Source organism: Labeo rohita, chromosome 14 (assembly GCF_022985175.1).
Source record: "Labeo rohita strain BAU-BD-2019 chromosome 14, IGBB_LRoh.1.0, whole genome shotgun sequence".
In the NCBI taxonomy this organism is placed as follows: domain Eukaryota; kingdom Metazoa; phylum Chordata; class Actinopteri; order Cypriniformes; family Cyprinidae; genus Labeo; species Labeo rohita.
Window position 1 is genome coordinate 29,500,338 of NC_066882.1, and position 12,781 is coordinate 29,513,118.

At 41.2% G+C, this 12,781-nt stretch overlaps 1 protein-coding gene across 1 annotated transcript; it reads right to left on the reverse strand.

Annotated features, from left to right (window-relative positions):
* Nucleotides 1–7,125: 7,125 nt before the first annotated feature.
* LOC127176045 (uncharacterized) lies at nt 7,126–9,568 on the reverse strand. Its single transcript, XM_053825509.1, is given in 5 exon segments — nt 7,126–7,147; nt 7,236–8,080; nt 8,082–8,617; nt 8,620–9,342; nt 9,434–9,568. Coding segments are annotated over 5 exon segments (2,157 nt in total). The 5' UTR covers nt 9,465–9,568.
* Between the last annotated feature and the right edge of the window lie 3,213 nt (nt 9,569–12,781).

Consider the following 12,781-nt stretch of genomic DNA (forward strand, 5'->3'; position numbering starts at 1 on the left):
TGTACAATTAAGAGAATGGCTTCACTGTCATAACTTCCATTTAACTCTCCTTCTTGTCCATTTGAGAGGAATCACCAGAGAGTGAATCATGTTGGAACGGGAAGGCTACAGACCCAAACCACATTGTATTTGTGATTGTCAGTACCCAACAAACAGCTGCTTTCTACATTACTTGCTGCATTTCCCATTTAGCAGTAGGAAGTTGCTTAGAATAGCAATGGTAAAAACGGCTATACTTTAATTCCCTCTTTCAAAGAACATGTTTATTTTCACTTTCTAAAATTCTTGAAATATCATAAATCAAGTGGCGCTGTAAAACGCTTGTTTAATTGAAGTAAATGCTGTTTGATATGTACTAAAAAAGACTGTCATTCTGACAAGACAGCAATTTGCTACCCCTGCTGTGGTGATGACTTTCCTAGACAGCCAACCATTTCACGGAAAAAAGAGGAGAGGAGGCCTTTTAGCTTCGTCATAGGGTGGTACAACACATTCACAGGCCTACATATCGATAAACAGATACACAAGCTTGATGGATGACAACGAGATCTCCTGAGTTCTCTTGTGTGGCTGCATGTAGTCAGTGTGGATTAAAACATTAATCAAATTAATGTTCAAGTGTCATAAGAGCCAGGGGAGCATGACTTTGTTTGTTAGAAAAGAAACAAAGTAATAAGCACCTAATTGTGAAGTTGGTGGCTATTTAAGAGCCTTGTCTTTCTGAGGAATCCGCTTGATGAATTTCAGAAATCCAAGCATGCGATAATGCTTAGCGGCAAGCTATTCTTCGTATTTGCCCAGCATGAGCTCACTTTGAACAGGAATAGTCCCCCATTGTTTATGTTTGTGGTCAATCAATACTACGAACTACCAAAATGAAGTTTCCTCTTCCTAAATGCCAATACAGGAGCATCTCGGTTTGCTCTACACATTGGAGAGGTGGATTTATTAAGTGTTGCTCATAAGCGCTTTGTTTGTGTCCACAGTGAGAATTCCTGGTTTTATGTACCTGTCGTCGATTATGCCCGTTTCTAGCTTGGGTAACTAACAGTTGGTGGAAAGAGAGCCTGGATGGAGTTCCAGCGAGCCCTTAAATCCTCCAGGAACTATAGCAGTCACCATAGCCCTGATTAAAAGTTGTACTTATCCCAGTGCATTCATGTGAGTAATTGACTCTATGGCTATATACCGAACGCTCACACATATGCTCAAGGTGCCAAGCTTTCGTCAGCTGTCGGACTTACACCTTGTAAAATGCAATGCCTTATTAAAATACAATACTGACAAGAATTTATGCATTTAAAAGGTGAAAAGTCAAGAAATAAGCATTTCTAGTATTCTCTAATGTGCATACTCAGTTCATAACTGTGCAAGATATCACAAGCAGAGACTAACATTTCCTTGTACAGTGACCGATATTCTCCACTGTTGTAGAGGAAAGTCATCACGTCAACTCTTAAAACTGTATGAACAAACGGAGCAGATTTCATCTCTTGCAAAATAACAGTGTCAACAATCAGTTCTAAACAGTGGATTTGAAAACCAAATTGGATTTGCATGCAATGTGAACAAAGTGTGAGATGCTTTGTACATTAATTTCCTTCATTTTGTAACTCCAGTGTATCAAACAAAAGAGATATGTACATTTTATTTGCTAATAAGATTTCAGCCAAAGGCCTAGTGGAGGGGTGGCAAACTCTGGTCCTGGAGAGCCGCAGCCCTGCAGAGTTTAGCTCCAACCATAATTAAAACTCACCTGCTTGTTGCTTTCTAGTAACCATTCAGACCTTGATTAGCTTGTTTAGGTGCATTTGATTAGGGTTGAAGCAAAACTATGCAGGGCTGTGGCTCTCCAGGACCGACGTTCGCCACCGCTGGCCTAGTGTTAGCTTATGTCAGGGGTCTCAACCCTGCTCCTGGAAAATTACTGTCCTGCAGATTTCAACTCTAGTCCCAATTAAGCACACCTGAACCAGTTAATCAAGGTGTTCAAGGCTATTTGATCATTACAGACAGGTGTTTTGGATCAGGGTTGGAACTAATATCTACAGGAAGGTACCTTTCCAAGAGCAGGGCTGGAGTGTAAGCCGGGATGGCTTACACTATTCAAACAGACAGCTTTACTTCACTACAAATGTACTTCTCTTTACTTCACTTCACTATAAAATAACTGCTCAGGGGTTTTAACAAGATAGCTATGACGTGAACTGACTAACTCAAAAAGAATTTCATTAAATTCTTGAAAGACAACTGAAATAATTCTATAATTATTTCGAATAATTTTTAATAAAAATAAACAATACAATGACAAAAACACACAACCAGAGTATCAAGTATAATATAATATAACATAACATAACATAACATAATATGGCCTGGTTTCACAGACGGGGCTAAAACTAAACCAGGATTAGGCCATAGTTCAATTAGGTAATTAAGTAATTTTTATTAATGTGCCTTAGAAAAAAAACAAAACAAAAAAAAACATGTGGTGTGCATTTTGAGACAAAACAAAGGCACTGACATGTTTTAAGATCACTCAGTGCAAGTTTCTCTGAGTGGAACAGCTCAGACTTGAATTTCAGTCTGGGACTATAGGCTTAAGCCTTGTCTGTGAAACAAACATAAAATAATATAAAATAACGGTATTTGATGATACTAAAATAACGCTGGTTTAGTTCTTTTATTGACAAAAACCTTATCTTTGGCATTTTAAACAATGTCATAAAAAAAAAAAAAAGTTAATATAGTCATCACACTTGAAATGTAAAGACAAATAGAGTATGTTTCATTGTGGGATACACTATCACAAATATTGTGAGGCATATGGTAGAATGCCATTTCAAATCTACCCCAGGTGGTCACTGCAGCCAGAAAATGACGATCAGAATGGCAGTCAGAAAACAATCCAAAGCTTTGTGTTTAATGCTCTTGTACTCAGAGAGTCACATAATAGAGAGCTCTACAGATCCTGTGCTCTACATTTCCTTTGTGGCCACAAGGTTCGCTAAAGCTGAGCTTATTCAATAAAGCATCAGTTTGGAAGTTTGCGGGAAACTCTCCAGAGTATTAAAAATAATTACCTCATGGCAAGAACACTGACCTCAGGCCTCAGCAATATTCATAAGACCTTCTGTTGTACATAATGAATGACCCGAATACATTAACACCAAAAATGTATAAATTACTTCCAAGTCCCATATCCCTGAGCGCTTGAGAAAAATTTTTTAGCGAGGCTGGGAGGTTAACCTCCATGTCTGTCACAGAGACATCTTACCTTTCTAATACTTCAGGCCCTATAGAATATAATTTGACTGAAAACCATTTATTTTTATATAAATTCTCTTGATTTTTTACCAAAACTGAGTTAGCTGCCTCACTGTCTGCACTGCAGTTGCCTTTCAAAACAAAGTAAACTTTCCGTGTTTCACTCTGACTCATAGACAGTTTGAGTATTTTAAGTCAGTCAGGCACAAGCACAGAGATCTGAGCTCTTGAGATGGAGCAGACCGCAGAAAACGTATTTTATTTGTGTCTGAAAAACCATTGTCAACTAAGTTACCCACTAGAAAACCCCCACCCCCACCCCCCTTCCTCCTCCTCCTCCTCCTCCTCAAAAAGGAATGGTTTGTCCCATTCTCACATAATTTGCACAGTATGATGATATTTCCTCTAGAAGCACATGGATGAAACACTATAAACTATCAAACTTGTGTCAAGAGTGAAATATCCCTTTGAAAATTAACCATGGCTTTATTACAAAAAAAAAAAAAAACGTTACAATACTTAAACTATGGCAACCACAAATTAACCATGGTTTTCTAGGACTGTTCTGGCCAAGATAGGCAGACAATTTTACATAAAACACAGTTACAACAAACATTACAAAACAACAAGTAACACATTAAAAACAATCACACACCATTAAATTGCTCTCTAAATTACATAAAAGACTTAAAATAATTATATGACACCAAGTTTTGCAACTTCAACTCCTTTTGGAGAAAATTCCAATCTGAGGTGGCAGCATATTTAAAGAGGTTTTACCAAGTTCAGTCCTGACAAAAGGCACACAAAAATTATAATTTGACTGAGAACATAATGAATAATTTCCAAACTGAGTAATTTGCATGAGACAGAGATTAAATGGTAAACGTCCCAAAATTGGCCTATATATCAACAGATACCAATGCATTTTTCTGCAGATACTCAAAGAAGCCCAAGCAACTTTTTTGTATAATTCACAATGATGAGTTGAAAATTTACATCCAGTTATAACTCTCAGGGCACCATGGTACAAAGCATCCAATGAGGAGAGAAGGTAAGAGGGGGCATAATGATAAACTACATCCCCATAATCAAGAACCGGCAAAAACGTAGCAAAAGTAAAAACCAAGCTGCTTCTTTATTATTATTATTATTATTATTATTATTATTATTATTATTATTTTTTGCAAATACTTAACTCTTTAACTGTCACCGTCCCCTTTGTGGGACGCCTACGTTTACTTCGCCATATTACAAATAAATCCTAATCTAATCATGACAAACTATACATCGTTGGAAAGGTCTAAGACTCCTAAATAGATATTTTACTATATTTTTGTGTTACAAATTATGTAGGAAAAGTAATAGATTAATATGTCAAGAGTGCAACTTAAAAAATCTACATCATCACATGAGTTCTGTCACAAAAGGCTTTCTTTGTTGCCTTTTTCCCTATCACAATTTAGAAATCATAAGAAATTATATATCAGTGCAAAACTTAAAATCTCAAAATTCATCCTTTGAAAGGCATTTTTAAATCAGACATTGTGAAAATGTACATTAAAATCATATTACAAAATGTTTTCATTCATGAATTATAAAAATTTAAGTCTGGATAGTGCATTTTTATGTGTTCAAATATAGGAGTGACAGTTAAAGGGTTAATGTGTGAAATAAAACAATGTGTTATCGATAGTAATACCCAGATATTTGTACTCCAACACTGAGGTAACTTGGCTCCCCTGAAGAGTTTGAAGGACAATACAATTCTCTGAAGGAGTTCTAGAATTAGAAAATAACATGCTCTTTGTTTTTTCAACATTTAAAACCAACTTCAAAGCACAGAACCTATTCTGAATAATATCAAAAGCAGACTGTAAGGAAGCCACAGATTGTTATTTAGAGGGAGCTGAGCAATAAACGATAGTATTGTCTGCATAGAAATTAAACTTTGCATTATCAATATTAAAATCAAGGCAATTTATATATATAAATAATAACAGGCCCAACCCAGATCCTTGTGGGGTTCCCTTAACAATCTCCAAAAAATCTGACTGGGTACCTTCCATCTGGACACATTGGGTTCTACCTTTTAAACAATCAGTGAACCATAAAACAACATTTTCTGATAGGCCTTACCTTCTGGACTATCTAATAATATGTTGTGATCCACCGTATCAAAGGCCTTTGATAGGTCAATAAAAAGACAAGCACAATGTTGTTTATTATCCATATATTTAATACCTTTAAGATGGCTGTGGTGGTAATAAGCCCTTTATGAAAACCAGATTGATTAATAGATAAAATATTATTACGAGATGATTACTAATTAAATTTTGTTTTGAGAGAATACAGAGCTTAGATAAATGTCTATAGGGCGCTGAGGCGGCGTTAGAATCCATATGCAGAGGTTTATTGTACAAAGCAGCAAACATACACGTAAAACCAGGCAATGGGTCATTAACCAGAAAGCAGTCCACTCTTTCGACAGTCCAAGGGTAATCCGTAAATCGTAGTGAGAAAGCCAGACAATAAGGTCAAACCTTGATATCAGTCCACACAGTTCAACAATCCAGAAAGGGTAATCCAAGAAATCGGTAGTCAGAAAACGAGGCAGAATCATACACGTGCAAACAAATCAGAATAATCAGAAAACGCTTGGTAAGGCAGGTAAACTGGCAATACTTCGCAATGTGTGAGCACATGGTGAGTCCTTAAATACTGCCAAACAGGAAGTAGCAGTAGAAGCAGCAGAGGGAGCGCGCAGTCAGTATTCGGGTGATGGCTCCCTCTGCTGGCTTGGCATTACAGAACCCCTCCCTCTAGGAGCGACTCCTGGAGCTCGACGAGGACGTCCCCGTGGTCGTGGTGCTGGACGGTCGGGTCTGGCTCGGTGGAATTCCTCTATGAGAGACGGATCCAGAATGTCGTTGGCGGCTACCCATGACCTCTCCTCAGGTCCATAGCCCTCCCAGTCCACCAAATATTGGAGCTGACCCCCTCTACGCCGAGAGTCCAGCAACTCCTTCACCTGATATGCAGGCAAGCCGTCCACTTCCAGGGGTGGCGGCGGTTCTGGGGCCATCTGGCCGGGGTCAGCCTCCGGGTGGACCGGTTTGAGGAGCGATACATGGAAGGAGGGAGAGATACGGTAGTTAGGAGGAAGCTCAAGCTGGTATGTAACTTCATTAATTCGTTTAAGAATTTTAAATGGGCCTACATACCTTGGGCTGAGCTTCCTGCTGGGCAGCCGCAGCTTGATGTCCCGTGTAGAGAGCCAGACCCGCTGTCCAGGTTGGTAGGGAGGGTGTGGGCAGGCGGCGTCTGTTGGCCTGAATCTCCTGATTCCTTACAGCCCGCTGGAGACGCACATGGGCACTGTCCCACACCCTCTCGCTACGCTTAATCCAGTCATCGACTGCCGGCACTGAAGACGGTTCACCTGACCACGGGAACATCGGCGGCTGAAACCCCAGGACACACTGAAAGGGGGTGAGGCCTGTAGAGGAATGGGTGAGTGAATTTTGGGCATATTCAGCCCAGGGGAGAAACTCTGACCATCTGTGTTGCTCACGACTGCAATAGGTGCGAAGATATCGACCGATCTCCTGATTTAATCTCTCCACCTGGCCATTACTCTGAGGATGGTAACCTGAGGTGAGACTGACATTAATGTCGAGTTGCTTGCAGAAGGCTTTCCAGACTTGGGATGTGAACTGAGTTCCTCTGTCGCTTACAATGTCCTCAGGTAAGCCATAGACACGGAAGACATGGTGGAAGAGGGCTAAGGCAGTTTCCATGGCTGTGGGGAGACCTTCAAAGGAATTAAACGGCAGGATTTGGAAAAACGATCGATGATTACCAGTATGGCTGTGAACTCCTGGGAAGGTGGCAGGTCAGTGACGAAATCGATTGATAGATGGGACCAGGGGCGTTGTGGAATAGGTAAGGGCTGGAGTAGACCTGACGGTAGTTCCTTGGGGGTCTTAGATTGAGCACAGATCTGGCAGGATTTGACATAGGTAGCGGTGTCTTTGGTCATGGATGGCCACCAGAATGAGTTCTTTAGGAGATGTAGAGTTCGTGATATACCTGGGTGGCCAGCACTGAGAGAGGTGTGGACCCATTGGAGTACTTGGTGACGCATTTCTTGAGGTACGTAGTGCTTATTAGGTGGACATTGTGGTGGTGGTGGATCTTGATCGTGTCTGCGTTGGATTTCCTCCATGATATCCCATGAGACAGGGGCCAGAATGACGGTGGGTGGAAGGATGGGTTCCGGTGGATGAGTGTCTAGATGAGGATCATGTTGCCGGGAGAGAGCATCTGCCTTGCTATTTTTGCTGCCTGGTCGGTAAGTGACTGTGAAGTTAAACCGGGTGAAAAAGAGAGCCCATCGAGCCTGGCGTGGATTTAGTCTCTTTGCACCTTTGATATACTCGAGGTTCTTGTGGTCTGTGATTACTTGGAAGGGATGACGAGCGCCCTCCAGCCAGTGTCGCCACTCTTCGATAGCTGCTTTCATGGACAACAGCTCCTTGTTTCCAACGTCGTAATTTCGTTCGGCACTGGTGAGTTTTCTGGAGTAGAAGGCGCAAGGATGGAGTTTGCCTGGTTGACCATGACGTTGAGAGAGAATGGCTCCAATTCCACAGTCCGATGCATCCACCTCCACGACAAACGGTAATTCGGGATTGGGGTGCTTCAGAATAGGGGCTGACGTGAAACTTGTCTTGAGTGCGGAAAACGCTCGATCTGCCTCCTCTGTCCAACAGAGTTTCTTGGGTTTGTTCTTTAACAGTGAGGTAAGAGAGAGCAGCTATGGTGCTATAATTACGTATGAATCGTCGGTAGAAATTTGCGAAGCCCAGAAATCTCTGAAGCTCCTTAATGGTTGAGGGTTGAGGCCAACCTGTGACTGCCTGAATCTTCGTGGGATCCATCTTGACCCCCTGGTGACTGACCTCATAGCCCAGGAAGGATGTCTGGTGGACGTGGAATTCACATTTCTCTGCCTTGACATACAATTGGTTATCCAGTAGACGGGATAAGACTGCATGCACGTGAGTGATGTGTTCTGTCTCTGACTTGGAGTAAATCAGGATATCGTCAATGTAGGCGATTACAAACTTGTTCATGAAGTCCTTCAGAATTTCATTTATGAATGACTGAAATACAGCTGGGGCGTTGGCTAACCCATACGGCATCACCTGATATTCGTAGTGCCCCCTAGTGGTGAGAAATGCAGTCTTCCATTCATCTCCTTCCTTGATCCTGATGAGGTTATATGCACTTCGTAAGTCAAGTTTGGTGTAAATGGTGGCTTCCCGCAGTTGTTCTAGAGCCGGGGTACAAGAGGCAATGGGTAACGGAACTTTATTGTGACGTTGTTGAGTCCACGGTAATCGATGCACGGCCTCAGACCTCCATCCTTCTTGGCTACGAAGAAGAAGCCTGCTGCTGCGGGGGATGTTGATGCACGGATGAAACCTGATTCTAGTGCTTCCTCAATGTACTCCTCCATAGCCTGGTCCTCCATTCTAGACAACGGGTACACCTTACTCTTAGGTGGCATGGCGTTCGGCAGCAGGTCAATGGCACAGTCCCATGGCCGGTGTGGAGGGAGTAAGGTAGCCTTGGTTTTGCTGAAAACTTCTGATAGATCTTGATACTGCTCAGGAATGGAGATTTTTACCTTCGTGTCTGGACTTTCAATGCTTGTGGTGAGACAGGGTTGTGGTTGAGCAGGAAGACAGTTCCTTAAACAGAAATGTGACCAGTGAGTTAATTCCCCTTGATTCCACGAGATGGCAGGATCATGGATGGAGAGCCAGGGGAATCCGAGGATAATCTCGTACTTGGGTGAATCAACCACATACAGGGTAATGTTCTCCTGATGAAGTAATCCAACCTGCAGTTTCACTGTCTTGGTTTGATGGTGGATGCCGTGGTCGATGAGAGTATCATTGATGGCTTTGATTCGAATGGGCGGGATGCATGGTTGAGTTGGAATGTTGAATTTTTCTACGATGTCCTTATTGATGATGTTCAACGCAGCCCCAGAGTCAATCATCGCTGTCAGATCGAGAGAGAGGGTATCAGTTCTTATGGTAACCGGCAGTGTCAAAGATTTGTATTGTAATATGGAGAGGTTTTGGATATTTACCTTTGAGGAGGTCTTGGATTTGAGTGGACATCCAGTGCTACGGTGGCCTGGTTCACCGCAGTAAAAGCACAGGTGATTTTGACGGCGTCGAGTACGTTCCTCCTCAGATAATCGTGAAGCGTTTATTTGCATGGGTTCGATCGGTATGTTCTGTTACTGAGCTGGAGCTCGGGGAGTTGCGATGATAACTCTTGGCTGAGCGTTGTTTGGGTGTCTGCCTCATGAGATTATCAAGTTTAATGGCGAGGTTAACCAGTTCTGAAAATGATGAATTCTCTCGTCGGCAGGCGAGCTCAGTTTGTAAATCACTGTTCAAACTGTTGTAAAAGACGGCTTTGAGAGAAACATCATTCCATCCGCTCTGAGCTGCTAGAGTACGAAACTCAATGGCGTAATCAGCTGCGGTGCGGTTGCCTTGACGAGCGTGAATGATTTGATTCGAAATATCCCTGCCCCCTGCGGGATATTCGAATACTTCCTGAATTTGTTGCAAGAAATAGTCAACAGATCGCTTAAACTGTGAGTCGGCATCCCATACCGCTGAAGCCCAATCGAGAGCCCTCCCTGTGAGCAGCGTCATGAGAAACGCACATCTTTTCTCTTCAGATTCAAATCGTTCAAGTTGATAATCAAAATACAGTTTCACTTGTCGAATAAACCCTTTGCATTGCTCAGCTGTGCCATCGAATTTGGTAGGGAGAGCAAAGCTTACCGTAGAAGGCATTGGTGGAGGGAGGGCTCGCACGTAGTGTGTCAGATGTTCGTTGACAGACTGCAGCTTCGTAAGCTGTTCTTGATAATTCTTTAGGAGTTCGCTCTGATAAGCAAACGCTGCTTGCAAGTTGGAGACCTCCGCTGGATTCAAGGGAGGCGAAGTATTCTGTAACGAAGGCGCTGAGGCGGCGTTAGAATCCATATGCAGAGGTTTATTGTACAAAGCAGCAAACATACACGTAAAACCAGGCAATGGGTCGTTAACCAGAAAGCAGTCCACTCTTTCGACAGTCCAAGGGTAATCCGTAAATCGTAGTGAGAAAGCCAGACAATAAGGTCAAACCTTGATATCAGTCCACACAGTTCAACAATCCAGAAAGGGTAATCCAAGAAATCGGTAGTCAGAAAACGAGGCAGAATCATACACGTGCAAACAAATCAGAATAATCAGAAAACGCTTGGTAAGGCAGGTAAACTGGCAATACTTCGCAATGTGTGAGCACATGGTGAGTCCTTAAATACTGCCAAACAGGAAGTAGCAGTAGAAGCAGCAGAGGGAGCGCGCAGTCAGTATTCGGGTGATGGCTCCCTCTGCTGGCTTGGCATTACAGAAAACATCATAAGAGGTAATTTGCTTTTTGTCTGTAATTTTAGTAGAATCTATCATTAAACAGGCAGGAAACTCTGTGTTTACTTTGCTACCAGTTAACAACTTAATATTCCTCCACAACTTCCTAGTATTTGTCAAATTTTCTGTGGTTTTATCAAGAAAGTAATCAGATTCATTCTTTCTAATCGCTACTGTACATTTATTTCGCAGCTGCCTAAAATGCAGCCAGTCAGAATTTAAATGTGTTTGCCTGGCCCTGGCCCAAGCTGCATCCCGCTCTTGAATAAGATCACACAAGGCAGTTGAAAACCATAAATTATCCTGGGATTTAACTCTATATTTTCTCAAAGGTCCGTGCTTATTAATAATTAACATAAAACTATTATAAAAATATTCCCAAACACAATCAAAATATGGAATTAAAGTAATTATATCCCAGTTAATTTGAGCAAGATCATTCAAGAAGGCCTGCTCACTGAAATATTTCATAAAATGCCTAGTTATAATTCTCGCGTTCTGCTTGGGCAGCCTCGTATTTCTGACTACTGCCACAGCACTATGATCACTAATATTGTTTGCGAATACAGAAACTGGATGATATTTATGTGGATCACTTGTAAGAACAAGATATATTAATGTAGATTTTTTTTTTTTTTTTTAGAGATTTCGAATTTGACGATTATGGATTATGACTAAAGATTAAAGATTAGGACTATCACAAAACTTTTTAGAATCATCGGATGTTGCATCCATCCAATTCAAATTAAAATCTCCCATTATGATCAATTCCTTGTATTTCAAAGAGGCCAATGAATGCATTTGAGACTGTAAGGCACAGCTATTAGCCGAAGGAGGTCTACCCCTCCACCCATTTATAATATATCTGCTTAAAAACCTTATAACCAGAAATACTAATGTCTCTGTCTGAGATAGATTTATTAAGACAGGATTCAGATATGACAATAACATTCGCGTTTGTATTTTTAGCCCAGATGTACACTATATCCAATTTAGGCAACAGATTACGAGCATTTAAATGTATAAAGCCCAATACAGACCTTGTTTTTTTAACTCAGCTGAAGCAGGGAAGTTTAAAGCAGCATGCGGTCCTGGATTTGGTGATACATTCCCAGGCATTAACAACATTAAAATTATTAAACTCCTTCGTTTAACAGAGTTACTCATTCTAATTCTAATCATAGGCCAAACAAAAAGATGTGTCAGTCATACAATAATTTCTTATACACATCTTATAAAATCAGAATACATAAAATTCATGGGGTACAACATATCATAGTATTGTTCAAACATAACAGGGTTAGTAGATACTCCATAATGTGTCTGACTATCAATATTTACACATGACGAATTACACAGTCTGAGTGTGATGCTTCAGTTTTTAATGGTAAAAGATTGTGAGGTAATATGCTGAACATTTAATATCAGACTAGTGTTTTATAATATAAATGTTAAAGGAACAACGGTAATATCCAGTGATTCAAACTACTCATTACCTCAATACCATTACCCCCCCATGCATTTTTTATGCTGATAAGAATACAAATGTTACAGACAGAGTTAGTGACAGAGTTCAGCTGAACTGGATCCCGACACTTCTTTTGTCCTTCCCAGTAAAGAACTTTAATTAGCGCAGAGTGTTAGTGATTATGCCAGCTCGTATTTGTTCATCCGACTGTGTGTAACGTTACCCAGGGTGACACTGACACAGAGGGCTTGGCCTCTTAGTTCACAACTCGAAATGGGGTCAGAAAAGTATTTTAATTTTCAAACACCAAGGCAAATTTAAATAATTAGCCTGTAATCTCAAAGAAGTGCCTCGTGTGCTGTTTATCAGAAACTGCCAGATTGCACTTTTCCCCTCCACAGCAATCTATCATTCACTGGCCGAACATTAACATTCAAAGCTTGTCATCACCATGACACCAGACTACTTCATCCACATTTGCCTCTTTAAATGCAGGGTGGCTCCTCAGCATGCCCAATGCATTATTTAGCGCTCGTTC